Source organism: Aythya fuligula, chromosome 5 (assembly GCF_009819795.1).
Source record: "Aythya fuligula isolate bAytFul2 chromosome 5, bAytFul2.pri, whole genome shotgun sequence".
Taxonomy (NCBI): domain Eukaryota; kingdom Metazoa; phylum Chordata; class Aves; order Anseriformes; family Anatidae; genus Aythya; species Aythya fuligula.
The window spans coordinates 12,224,752-12,247,970 of NC_045563.1; the positions used below are offsets into that span (position 1 = coordinate 12,224,752).

Genomic DNA, 23,219 nt, shown 5'->3' on the forward strand with positions numbered 1-23,219 from the left:
CAGTATTAGCAGTGAGTCAGAGCTGTCTCCAGTGATATTCAAGGTTGTCACCCTTCCTTCAGAAGAGCTATTGCATGGGCAGAACAGAAATTTCAATCCTTTCTGTGATCTTGGGCCCTACTGAAGCAATACAAAGGCATGGGAAAGTTAAACCTTTCTTAATTTTCTACTCTCAGTTCTAATTATGCAGAGGAGATCACAGGAATGAGAAATGTACAAACAGCACTAATGAAGCAGGGGAGAGGTAGTCCTTCGGCTCCAGAAACTCTCTTTGTATAAAGCAAAGAAAACGTACCACAACAAAAAGAAAACTTAAGCTCTTCTGAATTAACTATCTGATAATTAAGGACTTACTACTTTCACAAATGAGCTACCTTAAACACGTAGATAGTGTCATTCAACTTAGTGCTTCTTTCTCTCACAAACACCCCCTCTCTCATCTCACATTCCCTGGGGTACTTTGCAGACTATAACATTATTAAGTAGTCGCCAGCTTCTGCAAATACCACTTAGGGCACTGCCAGCTGCTCAGAAGGAATGCTTACCTGCTAACCAAGTGCTACCCTTTCCCTGTCAGTTTCATTAGCTGATCTGTGGCGTTGGTTTATCAGGTATGATGCTTTCACCAGCCCCAAAGCCAAGCAAGGTAGTTCCTTTACCTAGAGACAAGTCTTTGATCTACCCTGGTTTAAACCAATACATGTTGTGCTTGTGGAAGCCAAAAGGCTGCAGCTTTGGTCTGGAACTGGCCGGAGTCTGAAGCTTACAAAGAGACAAAAAACATTACTCAGCTACTAAACAGTAGCATATTTCTGGCAAAGGAGATACTTTTAAGCAGGGCTTGTGGGAAAGTTAAAGCATCCATAATTACATGAGAAATAAGGGAGTACAGTCTCATATTAACAGGTTCACATTTTAACAGTCCGCCCCATCACTTGACTGCTGCATGCCTAGAAGGTTTGATTATATGGGCCACATGATGCTCTTCCAACTCCTTCAGGACTGGCACAGAGCCTCAGTATACAGTAAGGAATATTACAATGCTATCTCTTGGCTGAGATGGGAATTTGATTCTAATCAGTTATGGTCATGAAAAAGCTTGCAAATGTAGGAACCAGATTTCCAGGTGTCCTGGCCCCACAATCTTACTGCAATCTCTGCCTTCCTAGTTTCCTGTAAACGTTTTTTGTTTCATTCAAGGGGATCAGCTACCAGGTCAGACTTCCTGGTTTCCAGGTTTGTACTGTAACAAGTCAACAGTGTTACAAACCTCAAGTCTAATTAGCCATCAGTTGCACTTGGCAGCCAAATCCTATATATATATATATATATATTTTAAAAAAAAAAAAAAAAAAAAGTTATTTGCACAGGGCAGTTAGCATTAGCTTACTACACCTAAAGTCACATATACTTGCTCTTCTGATGTCTGATCCAAATCATATTCTGGGCACAGCATACAGGCACTACATCGCCTCAAGAAGTCCCTGGGTCCAGAAGGGACCTTCAGACCACCTGAATAAGGAGCCCTGATTCTGTAAGCAGCTGAAGACAGGAATACCATATAGTCAAGACAGCAAGAGCTACAGAAGCAAACTTCTCTTTTTCTTTTTTGTTTTCTTAATATCTTTGTGACTGTATTTCTAGTTGTCCAGCACCAGGTTTCAGTGGATGGCCTGGAAGTTCATATTAATAGCTACCTAGCAAGGTTATACACTGAGAAAAAATAGAAATGACAAAATGGGAATTAAGTTCTGCTCCCTGCTCAGATCACCAAAAGGGTGTGGCATATACTATCATCACTAGGTCCTTAAAAAGAAGTGGTCACAGCTGCTGGGTTCTCTACTAACTCAGTATTGCCCAGCCTTCTAGGTTAGGTGGATTTGCAAACCCATTTGAATGAGCCAAGCTCCTCCAGGGACTTGTACCTCTTGCCTTGCAGAGGAATGGCACTGGAACAGGCTGCCCAGGGAAGTGGTGGAGTCACCATCCCTGGAAGTCTTCAAAAGACGCTTAGATGTAGAGCTTAGGGATATGGTTTAGTGGAGGGCTGTTAGTGTTAGGTTGGAGGTTGGACTCAATGACCTTGAGGTCTCTTCCAACCTAGAAAATTCTGTGATTCTGTGAATCCCAGCAGTGCTGGGGAGCCCAGCTGCCCAGCCCCAATTGGCTCTGGGTCCGTCCAGCCTCCCAGGGATCTTCAGAGTCCTGACTGTCAGTGTCTGGGAGACTGATTTTAGAGAGAAATCCTTCTGTATTCATCCCTGTCTAGAAGGCGGGCACCTGCACTTCAGCCAAGTACTACTTCAGAGTTGTATCACGTGTAATCCTTGATGCTCTCTGTTTGAGAGGTCTTTTCCATATCAATGAATCCTTACCATTCTGCTTTTATAACTCGGTAGTTTTAAATGTATACATTAGTTCGCTGTTATCATAGTTAGACATTGTCTATACTGAATAAAACAGTCTTGTGCTCGTGACTCACTGATGTACAGCTGGATAAAGACTGAGACTGTTTTCTGCAACAGAGTCAGTTCTGGCATTCAAAAGGATGTATGAAAAAGCATGACAGGAGTTAGCCAAGCAGTAATAAGAATCACCTGAACATATACATTTTTTAATTGCTAAATGAGACATGTTCCACAACAGTTAATATTTTTTTAAGGAGATAATTCAGTGCATTCATAATAGATATAATTCTGCTCTGATTGCTCACACCTGGCAATTTTGTTTTGCAGCACCTTTTTTTTTTTTTCCCAAAAGCATTTTCAAAGCATAGAATGGGCCTTGAGCCAGGTATAGTATATGATTCAAGCCCTGAAATAAACAGAATGGGATTTGCAGAGCCAGCTCCAGACATAGACAAAGTATGCAGTTGATGGGGCAGCTGCCTGTTTTGCCTCTCCCAGAGATCTGCCACTGCTACTGGCAAGGGAAAGGCTGCTGTGAGGAGGCTGAAAACTATTATTCAGCCTACCTGCAGAAACAGCAGTTGTGGCCCCTTGCCCTGGCACAAGTACCGTGCCTGATTCTTCAAGCCAACACTGCCCCTTTCCCTGTCAGCTCTCATCTGTGGGGAGGTGAAATTCTGCATAGCTTTTGTTTCTAAGCCTGGTCTGGCTTCTGGGTATTTCAGATTCAACCTTTTAATCAACATTTTTGTGGTTTCAAGTAGTATTCACGATAATGAAATATTTTTCAAGTCTTGCCATTAATCTGAAATTTCAACCCAGTCAAATCCAAGAGTATTGGATTGTTTTCAATACATCTCTATGACTGACATCCTTCAGATATTGTCCTTTCTTGCCTTTTCCTTGGTTTCTCAAAAGACCTTCCCAGAATATTCCTCTCATTTTCTTTGAGGGGGTTCTTCACAGAGAGGGTGGTTGCACGCTGGAACAGGCTTCCCAGGGAAGTGGTCACTGCACCAAGCCTGGCTGAGTTTAAGAAGAGATTGGACTGTGCACTTAGTCACATGGTCTGAACTTTTGGGTAGACCTGTGCAGTGTCAAGAGTTGGACTTGATGATCCTTAAGGGTCCCTTCCAACTCAGGATATTCTATGATTCTATGATTCTATGATTTTCACTGTACTACTTGAAATCCCATTCTGAGGTAAGGATTCATTATACTGTATGCTACTCCCATCCCATCCCCCCCCCCCCCCCAATATTCTAAGAGACTCCCATATTCTCTATCTTTAAATAGATAAGAAAGGCAAAGGGTAGGAGAGGAAGTCAAGTGAAAGAAGAGAATTGATTTCCTCTACATCAGGAGCCATATTGTTTATTTGACATACCCGAGAGTCCAATGTAACAGTGCCTGGCATATATAAGTGTCTTTAAAATGAATGTAGTATACCCTAAGACAACAGCAAATCTGTCCTTTATAACGTAAGACACATAAAACTAGAAAGAATCAATTGCAAATAGTCCCAGAGAGTGTAAAATGGACTGGGATAACCTTTATGGATATACAAGGGATAAACTCCATGCCAACCAGCCCAGGCAATTCCAATGAATTATTTCATCAGAGGTACAGTCAGTGATGAATAACATCTTTACTAAGAGCAGAGTTTAGCAAAAAGGTTCTAAATCTATGGTGGCAGATGAGAGAAGAGGACTTTGCTGAGTTTCTGAGCAGTCAGAATAAAGAAAAACAATTTCTGAAATGAAATCTAGTCTCTTTCTCTCTCTCTCTTTTTAATTAATTCTTTCATCTAACCTACCAAACCATAACACAAAAATAGCTCAGACAGTACTCTAGGGCAGTTGTTTACATGCATATTTACCAACTCTCCAGTGAGCAGATATCTGAAGTAGATCATTCGGTACTTAATTTTCTCAGCAAAAGGGACATAGAAATTTATCCATAGTGAAAGCACCCATTCTCTTCAGGGGTAAAAGATAAGGGTTATATAGACAAATCAGAAACAAAATCTGAAGAAATGTGGAATATTCATCATTTCTATTGATTTTAAGCTGCCTGGGAGCATCTTCTGGGAATGTTTCTCTAGATATTATCTACATAATCGTAGTATTCTCAGTTCAAAATACAAATGTTCTGCTGCAGTGCATTTGTATTGTGTACAAGTAAAATTGTTGGACTGATAAATGTATTTTCAGTAGAGATCAAATGACAAATTCATTAGCTGCATCAAGTTCTGAAAGGTAGGATGCTTGACACTGGCCTTCTCAATGAGATTTCTTCCATTTCTGAGTCCTGCCATTGTCAGTACCTAGTTGGTGCTTGGTTCTGGTCTCCCACAAGTACCAGGAGTAAGATCCAGAAGGACTGAGACCTGCTAATAGAATATATCTGTTGACAAGAGTCATTTTGTGAAAAAGCAATTTAGGAAGGAAAAAAAAAAAAAAAAAAAAAAAAAAAAGAGGGAGAGAAGGAAAAAGAAAAAAGAAGATATGCAGGAACATGGACATTTTTGAGCAGTTATCTGCAGTTACAGGCAAATGCATACTCCGTCTTCTAAGTGTTTTTGTCTGCTATTCCTACTGAAAGGCTGTTCCAGAATTGTGTTGTTCCATCATTAGAAGTTTTATAATTTCCAGAAGAAAATATAAGCATAGCCAGTTCTGTTTACTTGTTCTTAAGCCAACACTTTTCTTTAGAGGAATTAATTATTTCCCTTCCCTGTTATCTTAAAAGGGCAGCCGCATCCTCGCTCAGACTTGCTTTTCTTGGACTGATCTAGACCAGCTTTGTTTTTGAGTTTGTTTCTAAGATGCCTTTAAATCTCAGAATAAGCTTTTCCCCTCCATTTCTTCCAGACTGAATCCCTGTCTTAAGGACAGGTGACTGTGATAGCATTCCCAGAGAGACATCCCTGCCCTCTTCCCAGCATGTCAGCACTTCCCTCTCTTGCTGAAACACCTCACCCAATAGTTTGCTTAGAAAACCTATCTTTATTCTGTGTACTCCTTGGGCAAATAAAAGTTATTGATCGATGAGATATAATTTAGGGTATCTGAAGTAAAATGTTTATAATATTTTGGTCTTAAATGTTAGCTTATTCTACTTACCAAGTCAAACATGCCATTTAAAAAAGATGTCTTGTAATTATTAGTTCTTTCAGTATATCTGGAGGCACCAGTCATGGACTGCTGCATCTGTGCAAGTGCAGACGAAAACTTCACACAGAAGAGCTGCTATTCTCAGTAAAATTTAGCCTAATCCTTATTCAGTATGATTTTATTCAGGCATTCACATGCCTACTTAAAAAAAAATCATACTGGATTTTGGAAAGGTACGAAATATAAGTACAAGCACAGCTTATGTATGCAATAAATACTTTCATATATTTAGAAAAGTCCTCTTCTGTAGTCCATTTCTGGAGCACAAAATGAGTCAGTGATTATCCAAAATTCCCAAGCTTAAAGGATACAAGCAAGACTGTGGAAAAACAGGAAAGGGGGAGAATTACACTGGTAATAAAGGACTTACAAGTTAGCTTTAAATGTATTACCAATTTATGCAGCTGATATTCTGAGCATCTATATACTTACATATTAGGAATCCAGAACATCTTCTCCAAATGTTTCTCATTCAGACTCATAAAAATTCACTACTAGAGACAGAAGTCATCTTATCCAGATACTTACTATCAGCTACCCTAAAGTATTTTCCATCTTGAAACAGAGTTTTCTTAAATGCCCTCAGAGAGGGCAACTGGTGTAATATAAATCTTGTCTGAAGTCAAACTATAAAAAGGGTGAGAAGTGGAACTGCTGTTGGGATGCTGGAGCAAAACAATTAAAATAGGAAGAAAATAGAGGAAAATGATCCATTATGGCCTAGTTAGAAACACTTATTCAGATAGTTGAAGAAAAGAATACAAAGGAAATGTAAGAAAGGACAGCCCCTAGGTCAGCCTGATACTTGTTTCCCTACACATAGAAAAACATCCTTCATGAACACTGGATTCTCCCATCACACAAAAACTCATCCTCAAGATAAATGCCTCAATGAGACTGTTGGCTGTTATCACTGACAGCATTGGAAAACCATTGCAAAAACTAAAACTCATGAAACATATAAAACATGTAAGCATGTATAGTTTTGATGGGACATACCTACAGACAATGGGTGTAGTTTGGCACCTGTGCTATATATTTATGCTTAATGCTTCACATAGGAAATAAAAGAATGCATTTAAACAGTGTAGAAACTACCAACTGTCATTGAATACATTGCAAAAACAATCTATAACCTTGAAAGTATGACTGGTTTTATTCTACACCAATAGTTTATGAGATGTAAGACAGTCAGGCTAGCTAATGCTTTTCACAGTATGCAGATTATCAGCTTCCCAAGTAGGATACTCGAAATGAAATATTATTAACAATTTATGATTATTTCCATGCAGATACTGAATGACTAATTCCTATCATATTTTTCTGTAGTTGCAGGAAGAAGTGTTTCTGCACCTGTTTCTCTTCCCCCAAATCTAATCATCAGTAAAATTGTACTCAGCCAGCTGTTAAATTTCAGTTCTGTTTGTATATTTCATGCATTTAAAGACTGACAAAATATGAAGTCATATAACCACAATAAAATGTTAGATTGGTACCAAGAGAAGTTATCACCAACTTTGCAAAACTTTACACATTCTTGGATTTTGTTGTAATGCCTGACTGTATTGAAGACAATGGTGGATACTTATATGCAAACTAGTGTACCAGTTAACATAGTAACTTTATCAAAAGTTTGGAAATACGTGGACTCTTTCCGGGGTTTCTTTTGAGAGCTTAAACCAGTTTATATTTACTAGAAATTTATATAAAACAGGTTAGCTTATGTCTTCTCCTATGGCATTACTCACATAGGCTATGACATGTTCACATTTTAAGAACACAAAGCTTATTAATTCATTTAGTCATAAATCATTACATTTTTTTTGGTACACCTGTATTGAACCAATTGCCTTGTGTTTGAATGGAACATAATTTGTGTTTTGGCTACACATGTATTTGAAGATATCAACAAACAAAATCAAACATTACAGGTAGCTCCAAACCTACAACTGTTCTGTCAACATGCCTAATACAGTGATTCATTCAGGTATTTATAGTCTGAGCACAAACATTTAACTCTAAAGGTTTTTACTATTTACCATACATATTTTCTAAAAATTGTAGATTTAAATACATACTTATGCATCCATAGAAGGATGCTCACATGATTTGGTAAATATACATAGATAAATAGCTAAGTAGGACAGAAATTAAAAGTCTGGTAGCAGAACTGATAGCCAAGGTCACCCAAAATTTTCCATTGACAGATGGCTTAACACTTTGCAAAATTGAAATGTATTAATTGAAATGTTACATGCAATATTTTTTTATGTTAAAATGGTTTAGACATTTCCAAAAATATAACAATTGAAAAAAAAAAAATGTTTTACTTATAGCAAAAAATAACCTATTATTTTCCTCATTAAAAAGTCCTCATATCTTCCTGGTTTGTAGTAAAGACCCAAAATACGCCAGTAGAGTCTTGCAAGGTGCCTTGAATTTGTGGTATAATGTTTTTTATTCAGAATTGCATATTTTAAAAGTATCTGGGGAAAAAAAAATGTTAACAGAGACATATGAGTTTGGCAACTAAATTTCATATAGGTCAATCTCAGCTAAGTGTGCTCAGGCCAAGAGTTTCCAAGACTGAGCAAGATTTTCTCCCTGACTCTTGCTGGCAGTTGAAGCTTGATGTAATGTCTGGCTTCCCAAGAATGGACATGGAGTTGGGCTTTCACCTGCAGCATTGCAGCAGCTGATGCTGAGGCACCAAGAGAAGCCAGTGATCATACCAGAAATGCATTAAACGGGGATTGTAGTAACTGGGCAGAGGGGGAGGCACAGGTGGGCAAAGCTGGAGATGAAGAGAAGTCATGGCAACAGCTTGTTAGAAGAGTGGGGCAAAAAAAAGACAAGTAGGAGCATGAGAAAAAAGGTAATTTTTGTGCCAGGTTATCACCCCAACTAGGGGAGTTCATGATTCTGTAGGATCCTCTTTTTCAATTAGAGAATTATATTTAAAATATTCATGAAAATATATTGTTACAGTTCTTACAGCAGCTTTACATTATTTAATGCAGTGGTCATAGATAGTTCTGGGTAAGTCCAGGAATAGAACTGCCGCCCCCTCACAGAAAATTGATTGTTTGACATTTTTATCAGCTCCAGCCTTTGTTCCATGGAGATGACAGCCAGATACCTACTTTGGCATGACTGGTAGAAAAGTAGGTAGCGAGCACAGCTGACAGCATCTCACAAGTCTGTGATGCTAAATCAGCACCACCGCCACGTGCTTCTGCAATGAGGACGGGATGTGGAGGTAGAGTCATGACAGTATGTTCCAAGGTGTCCCTGTGGTTCTTCCAGCTTGCTCTGTCAATGTTTCATCTGGGCTTACTAGTGTTTAGAAAAGCACGGCCTTAAAATAACTGCATGGTGTTAATAGAAGCAAAAATAGCAGTTTTTATGCTTAGCTTCTTTGTACTGGGGCTAAATTGGGTAAGTCCAGAAATTATATTAGAACAACCCAGTTTAAGTGACTTTAAAATCTCTTTCATGTCTTAAAGAACACTGCTAAAAGCTAAAACCAGACCAGGACATGTTCTTTCCTGTTCTGCAGAAATCCTTCTCCCTTTTAAGGGGGCAAAGTTTGAGGTGGCTTTTGCTTAGAGACTATTAAAATCTATTCAGTAAGTTCTCCGTGTACAAGTGGAGTAACCTTGAAATTCTCAAGCTTCTGAAAAATGCAGAATTTTTAAAAAATCATTCAGATTTTCCTTGGCATTTGAAAATGAATCATGTATATCCATGCATGAAAAGTATTTTTGAAGAGCAGCATGTGAAAATAGGATCTTCATAATTTCACAAGCTACAGAGTTTACTCACCTGTGAAATATGAAGGTGGAAGCATAAGGTTCATTGTTTTTGTTTTTGTCATAACATTATTTTCTAAATAGAAAAAGCAGTCTCTATGAGTTTACTATAGGCACAGTGGATCAATCAACTTCTGCCACCAAAACTGATAAATTTCTAGTTGTTCCTGTCTGGGTGGTGAAATAAAGTGTTGATCATGTCTCACTGAGAAATCCACTTTAAGAAAAAAATAAAAATTGTTATAGGTCTGTGAGTATCATCTGTGATTATTGTCAGATGAGCCACAAACAATATCTGAAGTAACGTACTGCATGTTCTAGGACAAGACAAGGAAACAAAGGCTGTTACAACAGTATGCTCAAGTTTGAACCTCACTTGACACAGGAGTCTGTCTCAATCACTTCAGTGAGGGATAAGGGAAGCTCTGCAGAAAGAAAAGGAAAATTAGTTATTTTATCATGCTACAGTACAATAAAAAGTTGTTTTAAAATTTGGTAATCTGAAATACTTTAGCATCAGTTTGTTGAGATGGATATTTTTCCTATAGTAAACTGCTGTTTGTATATAGATACTATTAAAAACAGTTTCAAATAGGCTTTTAAAATTATTTTTCAGTAGTTACAAATTTCTTACAACTGTTCTTTGAGTAAGGAAACAATACAATGACAGAACCGGGAACATTTTTATTCTTTTAAAATTCAGAGTTTGTTTAGACAAATATATATATATATATTTGTCTAAACACATATAAAACATAAAACATATATATATATGTTTTGTTGATTTCTGATTTGCCAGTGATAGAACCCATGTAAGTACAAAAGCTGACAAATCAACTTTTGCATTTGTATATCTGACAAATAATACTAATTATTTTTAAACCTTGCACATGACAATGTGATTAGAATGAATGCATCTGACACTGACTATCTGAGACAGGATGTTATTAAATCCCTTTGGGGATCTTTGTAAGACCCACCACATTTTGAGCAGAGCTTTTATGTGCATTAGTTCATTTATGTAGCGATTACACAGTATTTACTACTGCAAAATGTCAGGAAAAACAGTGAACAAACAGCTAAGTGGAATTTACACCACTCTTCTCTCTATCAAAACATCTCACAACCTCATAGTCTTAAAATGTTTTGTCAGGATTACCTATATACCAAAGCTATTTGCTATGTATCAGTAAAAGGTATGGGATAGGTTAGCTTGACACTACACAGAAGAGAGCTGGCAACGGATTTGAACAGAGATATTAACAGTCTAATACTGAGATATTAACAGTCTAACAATATATAACAGTCCCTGCTAAGATAATATCTTAGCTCCAAAATCATCACTTTAATTAATTTTGTGGGCTTGAAAAGCCAGGCAATGTTTTAATTTCACCCATTTCAAAATTTGCGAGTTTTGTTACTTCATTAGAAAAATAACACTGAGGATTACTCACTGAAGTGGGGAGAAATACACAAAAATCAGTGGCTTGAAAAAGCTCCATTAATTCTGGAAAAAAAAACTGTGGCTGCATTGTCTGATTTGGTTTGAAATTAAGATAACAAGGATCAGATTTTTAGGAGCAGTTTACAATTCTGTAGTTAAAAATATGTAGATACAAAATGGAATGACAGATAGAGACCACTTTCAAATCTACGTTCTTACAGTGGACAGTTTTCCTGTCATCCAGAGTTGAGACTATAAACATACAGTGAAGTACAGGACTGATATGTATTAAATAAATATACACGTATTGATTGTGAGATTTACAGCTTGCCTGAGAATGTCAGGAAAGCTGTGAAACGTACATAATCCAAAGTAATACTGACTGCTCACTGAAGAATCGACAATACTGAGATATTAGAGATTTCCTCACCTCCACTTTGAATTTCAAGTTAATATTGCTGTAAATTCATGTAATGACAACACATACACCTCAGGCCATCTATTATTTTTCTATCTCCTCTATGTGTCTTCACATACCTAGTCCAAGTCTGGTGTGAAAGAAATTAAAAAATACTCAAAATGCTCCTTCATTTTTCAATGAACTCAGTCACAAAACTAAAGCGATATACTAGAATTCATATATTGTTTTTCATCTGAGTACCCTACAGAGCATCATCTTGATGCCAATAGTTTTTGATGTGAAGCTGTTCCCAGGTGGACTTAGAGAAGTGGCAAGAGACTCATCAGAGTTCTCCATTATCATAAATATTGAGATTCTATGCTGCTTTTCTGTAGCACAGCCATTGCTTCTGAAACATGTCCCTGTATGTAAAGATGTATTTTAAGGAACATATAGAAGGTCACTACTTTGCAGTACCCACTGGTAATTGTGGTGAATATTGGAAGGTAGGATTTTCTGCATGCACAATGACCACTGACCACAGGAAAAACTCATGCAAAAAATCTGGTTCATAAATATGAATGTGCTTGAGTGAGGAAAACATGATCTTTTATTTTGTTTATCCTTCAAGGCATTTTATATGCATTTTTGATATTACAAAGGACTACAGTAATACTTTATGGGGTATTCTGTGTGGCGCAGTACTGTAGTTCTTCCTCAGATTTTACTCAGGAAAAACCACCTTTGACTTGAGAGAAAATTGCTTGACTGAGGACTGAACAAAATGTTTTGAATCTTACCAGCACTGCTTGATGTTAATGTTGGGTAACAGTTCTCATTGCTAATTTGCCTGCCTTGTTGGCCTTTTCTTGGGCTCCGGATCTGCTTTTGCTTTGTGTTATTCATGGCTTATATTGCTTGTTCAGATTGCTTCCTTTTGTGCTTTTCATTTCCAGCAAATATTTTGCAGCTATTGTTCTACAACTAGTAGATGTGCATGGAACCTGGTATGTGGAACTTGAACCTCAGCCCAGATTTAATTAAAACTATTAAACATGTTCTCACTGTGGTGCTCAGAAGGAATTTTGGTGACCCTCTTTTGATGAAGCATAAATTTGCTTAATCTGATGTTTTAACAATGAAAAAACACAAGGGCTCGATTCACAAATCTTAAGAACAAGTGCTTCTCCAGTAAAGTAGATGGAGTAGCACCTATTTACAGCCATGATATAGTCAATCTTAAATGCCTATTCTGACATACAACAGACACTGTACAAGAAAATCACTAAAGATGTGTGCTGAAACCTTATTTTGTAGAATTAATACTGCTGTAAAGTAAGATCTTCTGAATAATAATTAGTACCAAATTATGCCATAGCCTATTGATATGCAGCAAATCTAGCTAGGTTATCACTCGTATGTCTTATGAGCCATACCTAGCCATGGTTTATCCTCTATTCATGCTGCAGGGTACGAAATTCCTGGGTGCCAACCTGCCTATGGCAACCTAGAATTCTCCAGGGCAGGCTCGCAAAATCTTCACCTACTCTCTGGGACAGGTAATGAATAAGTGATGTTTTGTGAAGTTATGCTTTCTTTCTAACTTTCTGATGTCCGTAAAAATGTTTCATTTCTACATGTCAGTCTACAGTCTTTCATCGTTCAGTTGTCCTACATTTTCTAAACTAGGAGAATGACAGCAGATCTGTTTATTATAGTACTCTAGATGCTTGCCTCAGCCAAGCCTGTAATAATTATTATTAGCGTGTATAAAAATTGAAGTTTTAACATCTTTTTTTTTTTTTCTTTCTGATGGCATGCATTGAATTCCACTAGTGATACCACAGTTATGCGGGCAGTTTACTCACCTTTCTTAATTGACAGTACTTATATATTATCTCTCCTTTGTTAGGTTTACATTAGTATTTGGTTTCCTGAAATAAGTTTTTTTTCAATGTTATAGATATAGAGATGGTGAAAAGATGGAGGAGTTATAACTGATTCTAGTTTACATCCCTATGCAGCATGTAGTGTAAGTTTAAATAATGACTCATTTTTACATATTTTGCTTAGATTTTCTTCTACTTTTCTCCTGAATTTACTCTTTGTTCTTTGTTGCTTGACATTATTACAAGTGGCAGGTATGTAGAAGAAATGTCCTTCACTAATCCTATAGTTTTCAATGAAATATGAAATACTGAATATATTTTGAAGTAATAAATTAATTAGATTAAAAAAAAAAAAAAAAAAAAAAAAAGTAAAGACAGGCTGAGCTTCAGACTGTCCTTTCACATTATGTTGATTTTCTTTGAATAACTCACAAATTTTAAGTTTAAGAGTGCTGTTAGTGTAGGTAAGATAAGTAAGATTCTTTCAGTATTTTTTGGCACAATACACACTTTGTGGAGTAAAAAATAATAAATAATAATAAAATAAAATAAAATAAAATATAAAATAAAATAAAATAAAATAAAATAAAATAAAATAAAATAAAATAAAATAAAATAAAATATAAAATAAAATAAAATAAAATAAAATAAAATAAAATAAAATAAAATAAAATAAAAATCCTGGAAAAGTTACTTGAATTCCAGTTTAGCGGTCCCCTGGGGCTCTGCACATGTGCTCTATTCTTACCTTTAGATGGGTGTATATAAGTTTGCTTATAAAAAAAAAAAAAAAAAGATATAAAAAATAGCTTTGTTCTACTGCTTGTCCTTTTTAAAACCAGGAGATGACCAGTGAAGCAAAATATAATCAGGACATGAAACTGTTTTTTCAAAATGTTTGACCCTGATTTAAATTTGATTGAATATTTTGAAGTAATTTAAAATCAGAACAGATTCATGCAGCCATGGTGTAACTGATGATTTTGATCCTTATGTGATATTTTTTAATGTATGCCTATGACAAAGTTCAGTGATTTGGGATGCCATTTATTAGCCTTCCTGAAAGGCTCTCTGGAGAAAAGTACCTTTTCCTACCACTGCTGTCCACATGTAGTTCTTATTCTTGAATGAAAATAAGCTTGCTTTTCTGGAGGACAATATGAAACTTTTTCTCCAAGCATTTCAAAACCTGAAGTGCACAAATCCAAGATTTTATCCCAAGCTATCTAAACATTTCATAGAATAGATAGATGCTGAAAGATATTTTTCATTTATTCCCCTTCTTTTTATAAAGCTCAAAATGATCTAAATTTTACTGGAGAGATTTTAGTAATTTCTTGGATCCTTGCTTGCTTCTTTTATGTTTATTTACCCATATCTTAATCACATTTTTTCAACATATCTAGACTTTAAAAATTTATCTGGTAACTTGCTTTCCAACTGTATTGAAAATGTCAGCTTGCTGGAGGAACAAGAACAACAAAAAACATTTGTTTGTGAAAATGAAAGGTATTGAGTATGGCTACAGTTTGCACTTCCAAACTGAGGATAGATAATATATTTTATCCAACCTGCTGCACCTTAACCTTAAAAAAAAAAAAAAAAAAAAAAAAAAAAAAAGTAATTAGAAAACAACAAAATTTTGAAATGGAATGTTTAAGTAATTCAGGTATAAGGCAAAAACCTGCGGGCTGTGCTTAGGTAATTGACATCTCTGGGTACAGAAAGAATTTATAGCATCTCTTTTGGGAAAGCCTGTAGAAGATAGATCTGCTTTGTCAGTCTGCATGGTTATTTGGGGTGCTACATCTGCAGGATAAGTGGAAGTTCCTGGGTCTCCTCTGAAGAAGAATACTGCTTTTCATGTGAATAGTGCAAGCATCTCTTCAGACAGCTGCTTTCTGTTTCATTTGGTCCCTTACTTGCAAAGAGCTCCTTCTTTTGCTGTCTCACTCCAGAAACCACAGGATAGCCCATGCTAAAGTGCTGGACTGTTCAGAGGAATTAAGTTCTGTTTATTCTCTTTCTTTTGCCAAACATCCATCAAAACAAAACAAAACAAAAAGTCTTACACTGAAAAGCCAGGACAAAATAGACTCAGCTGAACTAATAAGTCATGATATTATTAGTAGCTGGGAGGAAGGTTGTGTGAAATGACAGCACAACATCCTGAGCACTGTTGAACTTGCTAGAGGTGAACTTGTTTATACTCTTGCAGAGTAGAAGACTCCTCAGTTAACAATTCCTGAAATAGTATAAAACACTGTATAAAACAAGGTAGGGCTCAAAATAATCAGCCAAAGATGACAGATGGTAATTCCTTTCTCTTTCTCTTTTTTATTCTGTAATATCAAGTTGATCAAAGTGCTGATGAACATTTATTACTGTGCGAAAAACTAAAAATATGTTGAAGCACTCAAGCAAAATAAGTGCATTCAGATAACACCCAGTAGTTCTCCTTGTTACTTTTCAGCACTTTATATATGACTCTGTGTATAATAATAGTTTCTGAATAGCCTTCAGAATATGAATTACATGTACACTGCCGAGAATATGGGTCTGTCCAGGTTAAGGTGTATTGTTTAATCAGATCTGTTTTTTGTTTGTATTAGCAAACCAATTATCTATTCTACTGCCAGAAAAGTCTTCCAAAACTCACTAGAGCTCTCCTCTGTGGCATGGCACTGTAGTATTGTCAGACAGCCATGTGTGATGGTGGGACCAAATCACAGAATCACAGAATAATCTAGGTTGGAAGAGACCTCCAAGATCACCTAGTCCAAACTCTGACCAAACACTAACATGTCCTCCACAAAACCATATCACTAAGCTCTACGTCTAAACATCTTTTAAAGACCTCCAGGGATGGCGACTCCACCACTTCCCTGGGCAGCCCATTCCAACGCCTAACAACCCCTTCAGTAAAGAAATTCTTCCTAATATCCAACCCTGGCACAACTTTGGCCCATTCCCCCTCATCCTATCACCAGGCATGTGGAAGAATAGACCAACCCCCACCTCGCTATCGGCCTCCTTTAAGGTACTTATAGAGTGCAATAAGGTTGCTCCTGAGCCTCCTCTTCTCCAGGCTGCACAATCACAGCTCCCTCAGCCGCTCTTCATAAGTCTTGTTCTCCAGACCCCTCACCAGCTTCATTGCCCTTCTCTGGACTTGCTCGAGCACCTTGATGTCCTTCTTGTAGTGTGGGGCCCAAAACTGAACACAGTACTCGAGGTGCGGCCTCACCAGAGCCGAGTAAAGGGGGACAATCACTTCCCTAGCCCTGCTGGCCACACTGCTTCTTATACCAGCCAGGATGCCGTTGGCCTTCTTGGCCACCTGTGCACACTGCTGGCTCATATTCAGCCAACTATCAACCAATACTGTGAGGTTCTTCTTTGCCAGGCAGCTTTCTAACCACTCATCTCCCTAGTAGTATTGCTTGGGATTGTTGTGCCACAAGTGCAGGACCCAGCACTTGAATGATATGGAACAGAGACTGCAGCAGAACTGCACTGACAACTACTGAAAGTGTCTGAGAGGTCACTACTATCTCTCACCCTGAGCACTAGAAGTGTTATCTACTATATTCTTTATTAAAAATATCTGGCAAACATCTGCATCTTTTTAAAGACAAGAACCTATGGATTAAATTTAGAGATACAACATGAGTTATTCATGTGAATCCTATCACAAAACAGGCTCAGAACACAACTGTGACTAGATATAATTAAAATGATAATTCTGTAATTTACTCAGATCAGGTAATATACAGTGCTTATAAAGGAAAAAGTCAGTGGTACCTGCAGTTTCTTCTCCCCCTGTCCAAGTAGTAGTTTTGTCTGACTGGTTCTGGAGTCAAAAGAGTATATTTAATTTTTTGAGTTACTTAGCATAATCTTTCTTATGGGAAGTGCTAAGCCAACCCACCAAAATGAGTCCCTTGAGGCAGACATAGATGAATTTCAAGCCAGTGGAAAGATATTGTGAATGGAAGGAAAGAGACAAGGTCAGAAAAGAGGTGATAACCTCTGCTCAGACTTACGTCTGGATGCTTAATGCAAAATGAGACTGGTTGACTTTCTTTACCTACTACTAAAGCACATTTCTATATTACTCCCCTGCTCACATTCCAATCTCAGTCCTTTAGCAGAAAGAATAATATAAAGTTCTGCTTGCTTCCGGGCAATGGGTCTTACCTGTTCTCATTACATGTCCTATTACAAACAAACACTACAATCCAGGAGGACCCACAGTCCTGCTCCAGCACAGTTAGATCCAGATGAATTAGGAAGGTGAACAGACAAAAGCAAAAATGAGAAAGGTTTAACAATACAACTAAAATATAACTTTATAAGCTTGTGAGCTGATGTGGCATGCTGCTTTCAGTAATTTCCAGAGGGAGTGCATATCCATGACTACAAACCAAAGCAATCTAGAAGCTGACCACTCGAAGCCATAAAGAGAGATACTGCAACTGAAGGCAGCTTGCTCAGGCACCTGGAGAGCTCTCATTGGCTTCCAAATCATAAATTGAAGTCTACCTCTAATTTTGTTACTTCCATTTCTCAATACCTTACTCTTTATTTTTTCTTCTCTCTCTCCTTTCTCATCGCTGCTTAGTAGTTTGGATTCCCTAGTGAGATGCCATACAGACTGCTAGGACTCTGCCAAACATTAAAAAGCAGACAGCAGCTGTTCAACAGCTTCAAATCACTTTCCTTGAGAGGTAGTCCTTCCCCACCCCCAGCCTTTGTTACAGCAAGAAGTATTTGTTGAAGTCATTCCCTTTCTCCTGACTTTCTTATTCTTTCATATCTTGCCAATCCACATGATAACTCACCATTTTTCTAGTGAAACATTTTATACGAACATTTTGGCCTCTGCAAAGAAAGAAAGAAAGAAAGAAGAAAGTAACAGCACTTACCGAGATGAATATTCTTCCATAGTCATGTCAAGAGCAGCATCTGGGCAGCAAGCAGTATGAAGATCCCTTCATCCTTGAAAATGGTCAGAGAGGCAATGTCTCTTCTCTCTTGGATAAATGCTAGCTGAACTTTGCCATGCCAGAATGTAACTCCCTTCACTCCCAGCTTCACTAGCTGACCTCATTTCAGAGGTAGTCAAGAGCATGAGACAACATGTGGACAATGTGTATAATACTGAGTGAACAGAGAATGAGTCAGAAAACATGTATTCCTCCTCGAATTGCACTGGATTTTTTGTCTCTTGCAACCGTTTATTTTTCACACCTGTTCATCTTTTCATTTTCTAGCAATGGAGAAACAAAATGAACGGGGACAGGCTTTATTCAGACTCCAGTAGGATCACTTACCAAACATAACAGTTTGCATGTAAAAGCCACTGACTCTGAGTACACCTGACTGAGCTGAAATCAGTCCTCACAAGTTTCCAGAAGAGCCTAAGAGAGGCACTAGGAGGCAGCCTGCAAAAAGGCAGAGATTGTAACCATTTCTGTTACATCCACTGTGGCACTCTGTCATCCACTGCAGTCACCTTTGAATTTGGGCAAAAGACTCCCACCTTCCACTGTGCACTGCATTCATTTTTCACATTCAGCCAGCCAGACTACACACAGGTATTTACCCTCGCAAGTGTCTCACAATCAAAGTGGTCATCTTGTTAATAGGAAATGGAAATGTGTTTTTAAACTCCAGGTCCAAATCAAATTAACAGAAGAATTAAATCAGTCCTCCTAGAGCTGGCTCAGCTCCTCAGTCTCCGTGCAGTGAAGCACAATGCTGGGCTAGCCAGCACAGCTGCACGTGTTGGATGGTCCCTGTCCTGATCTGTGAGTTCAAGTTCTTTCCCTGCCATGAGCTGGGATGAAACCTAAATTTCTCAGTGCTCTTCACAACAGCCTGCTCCCTGGATGCATGTCTGGGTTCTCACCATTCATTTTCTTTTGCCCTTTAGAGTTTTCATCACACTGGGGGAATCACAATTGCTTGTTGAAGAAACTTCATTTAAAATAATCAGAACACCTTTCGTGTCTATTTCTGAAAGCTGTAATTTTATTCATGGTTTTTCTGTTCAACCCATTCACAGCCTTAGGTTATGGATAGTACCTTTAAATAAAAGACTATTTGTATGTCTTTATTATGAGCACATATCAAAAATCTTACCACGTTCCACTGACAATAATGGCATTCACTTAAGACCACTCAGTGCTGACAGCTGGCCCTCCAAGGGTTTTTTGCATGTCAACATGTAACTGAATTTTCATACCTTAATCATTTCATATTACAGTTAATATTGAATGCTCTTGGATAGATGTGTCTGTGGGCTTCATAAAATTGATATAGAAGCCATCCGTTCTGCAGTGAGACTGTTAGGTCAATATAACCAAAATGTAATTCAGTTTTATTTTTAAGAAAGATTCCTCTTTTCTGCCTCTTACTAGAAAGCCCAGCATAGTTTAGACACATTTACCATATAATATCGCTTGCCAGGTCTGAATTTTTAGTTGTGTGAATTATGCAACAGGCATGTTCTCACATCATAAGAAAGATTACCTTCCAAAACCCAGCAATTCTTCTGTTTTTAGGTACCTTTATCAGCTCCCCGGGTACTGTAAGTGAACTCTCATGTTAAGGATCTGTCCCACAGCACTTAGGACTTCAACTGCTTCCCCACCTCCTTGAAAGTATTCTCTTTTAAGTTTCTGATAAACCATCCCTTTTCTCTGGTTTAAATTCTGGCTGGAACCTCAGAAAAGGACTCTGATACTTGTTTTATGTGTCCATCAGTCATGTGGAAAGTATCTGAGCTCCAGATTTGGATCACCCACACATTTTTTTCTGAAACATATGTGCAGGCCTTCCGTCTCACAATCCAAACCCAGCTTCAGATTATTTATTTTGAAAATGAGTACTGGAAGGAAAATTCAAATGGTTTAATACTTGCAAAAAAAATTCCAAGAGACATCTATCTATATATATGTATATCTATATACATATGAAGGAAAGATCTGCATGCAATCTGACATGTAAACTGTTCATACTCTGAAGTTTCAAGTATTTAACAAACTACGGTGGAAGTAATAAAAAAAATTTGGTGGGTTTTCTTTAGTGAAAAAACTGCCTGACAGACCTCAGTGAAAATCTGCAAAAAAAATAGGTGAGCTAAACAAAGTATGTATACACCTGAATTTATAGGAAAATGCCTGTTGTATAACCTGGATAAAAATTTGCTGAGATATTAACTACAGTCCAAATGAAGCTGCTGAATAAACAGCACAAAAGATTTGGAATTTGTGGACTGAGCTCTAGCTCTGAGCAGTAGCAATATAATCTGTTTCCCAGATAAAAATGAATTTCAAGTCCATAGTTTGGTTCTCATCATAACATATCCGGATGTAGAATTTCTAATCTGATTTGATCCCTCTAATCAAGGAAGCAAATGTCAGGTTAGCCACAAAACAAAAACAAAAAATGCAGACAAGGAAGATAGTTTTGGCATTAATCTTTTGAAAATGTGACCCTGAGCATGTAACACATAATCAAAACTTGATTAACATAGAAATCCAATTATTGCTTCATTAACTATCATTCATTAATCTAGAAAACACTTGTTAAATGCTTGGACTTCATTTCCCAACAACTACAAATGTAAAAAATAAATAAATCTGGGGACAGATTTAATGACACAACAGTCATCTCAGAGCTCCTAGGCCAAGCTTTCAGTGCCTCTCTTGCAGCACGTCCAACCTGGACAGCATGCAGATCTAACACGATCCATTACCAGCAGCAGAGCCACCAGCCGTGAATCAACAGGGGCTTCCAAAGCCTAGTAACTCTAAGATCAAGTTGCCTACCCAGCCCAACTCCACTCAGTAGGAAAGCAGTGGTAGAGGACCCATTGGCATCTATGCCAATTTAATTGCAAATTTGATTTTATTTAAAGTTAGCTCTGCTAACTAACCCAGAGCTCTGTGTCCCCAGATTGCTGCTGCCTGGGTGTGAGCCATCTGTTGGGAAGAGGTGTCCCCAGAGCTTCACCTCCTGCCCAGCTAGCTGCCCTCATCTCTGTACTGACATGCTCCATTCAAAGATCAGAAATGAAAACAGGGATGTGGCTGCTTTTTCTCCTTGATCCAAACAGGCCATCCCTTCACAAAGGTCCACAGAAGCCTTATGCTGTTGGGGAGTGTTTCCACAGAAGTGAGTGCACAAACCTGACCCTGTCTGGGCTCATAGGCAGTCACTTCCCCATCCTGCTGCCTTCTATCCTGTTCTACAGACCCTTTCACAACAATATCCTTAGCAGAGCTGACCAACTTTGATGTTCCTTAGATAGAAAAAAAAAAAAAAGAAAAGGAAAAAAAAAAAAAAAAAGAAAAAAAGATGCTTTTTGAAATTCTTTTCCAGAATATATTTTTAAAATTTCCGTCAGTGCTCCCAAATTCCTGATCCTATGAAGCCCTTTTTTAGAATGTGACACATCACAGACATGAAACAGATGTGATAAACACTTTTGAAACATTTAGTGGCTCTCTTTTGTGGGCCTCCACACAATCTGAGCAGACAAGAAAGGAAATACTATTACCTCATCTCCTACACAGAGTACTGAGTCAGGAAGAGGGGGAGTTATATGACAAGATGTGGTTATCTATGTCTGAGCTCCTTGACTAGAGTTACTTTGTAATTAATTGAAAGAAATGGGTATTTCCAGATTCGCGTCACCTCATCTAAAAGTAGGCTTCTGAAATAGGTCAGATTAATCTCATCCTGATAGTGTCTGTTCATTACTACAGACTGAAAGCAGGAGCCACAGCTGACCAATAGCACTTTCATGGTTTTTTTTCATGTTACTTCTGGTCAGGCCAGTCTTGAGTTAATTCACTTGTCCAGTGTAATACCAGCCATGTGTGGCAAAGCCAGGTACAAGACTCAAAGCCCCAAAACACAGTTCAGGTCAGCTCCTACTTAAATGTTCCTTCTTCCAAGGCAGGATATTTACCCACAAAATACAATGACTCTGACTTAGGATTTCACAGTTGCATTACAATTTCTGTTCACTACCCAGAAATGAAAACCTTCAACTTGTTTTTTCAGTATGTTTGACATGGACCTCTACCTGGAACTCATTTTGCATTCTCACTGCTTATTTCCATCTAAACACTGTTAACCAATTTTTGTTTTGATTACTCCTAGATCTATGTAAAGGAATGTAATCAGTTCATTCAGGGAGAATTTCAGCACTTCAGAAATGTTTTTGCTCCACGTTGAAACAACATTGCAGAACCATCTGCAAGGCAAAGCCTCGAGGTGGCAGAAAACATGAAAGTGCCACCAAAGCACATTCATTTGCAGGTGGAGACCTGGGGTTTCCAGGACACTCCAACGATGGGGCAGCCCCACAGATGTCAACTCTCAAGGAGAAACAGTCTTTGTGGTCTGTCTGAGGGTAATGTGCTCAAGAAATCCTCTGGCCTCCAGGCAGCTGATCAGCCCTGACTTTGCACGTCAGCATTCCTCTGTTATCAGGCCATCTGCTGGGCAGATGAGCTGGCAGGAGATCAGACAGGTACAATGAAAGCCTGCTTGTTTTCCAGCACACCTTCCTCAAAATAGAACTGTCACCACATGGCTTTCACTGAAATGCTCCAATGAAATATATTCACCTGGAGCTTCTCCAGCCAGCGCTACAGATGAATCCTGACCAACTGCAGGCTGAGATGGGCATGAGCTCTCCATTACCATGGTGCTCACCAACCTGCTAACCCTTCCTTGGGGCTGTGCAGAGTGACCCCAATGTTCCAATGTTCAGCTTGAAGTAGAGGATTGGCAAGAACTTCTAGGAAAAAAAAAAAGTATATATATATATATATATATATGTATATATATATATATATAGTTTGTCCACTCGTTGCCTTTTGTGGACAGAGGTTTATTGGAAAGGGAGAGGTGATACCAGGGATACAAAATCTGTTTTCTTCCAATCTAGTGCAAACTGGGATGGCAAATTCTTAACACCAAGAAAGTACCAGATACTTTGATGGTAATTGAACTTGCCTGTAAATATTCTCAACTTTCTCACATAAAATAGACCAATTTTCACTAAATG

The 23,219-nt window shown here is 37.9% G+C and overlaps 1 protein-coding gene across 2 annotated transcripts in view; it reads left to right on the top strand.

Moving 5' to 3' along the window:
• The window catches only part of BEGAIN (brain enriched guanylate kinase associated), a 117,751-nt gene that overhangs the window by 27,215 nt on the left and 67,317 nt on the right, over window positions 1-23,219 (top strand). The window contains exon 2 of one of the 2 annotated variants that reach the window (XM_032188249.1): window positions 12,710-12,799. The exons of the other annotated variant lie outside the window; for it this stretch is intronic. Within the exon in view, the coding sequence (XP_032044140.1) occupies window positions 12,710-12,799 (90 nt within the window). The remainder of the gene's footprint in view (window positions 1-12,709; window positions 12,800-23,219) is intronic. 2 annotated transcript variants of the gene reach the window in all.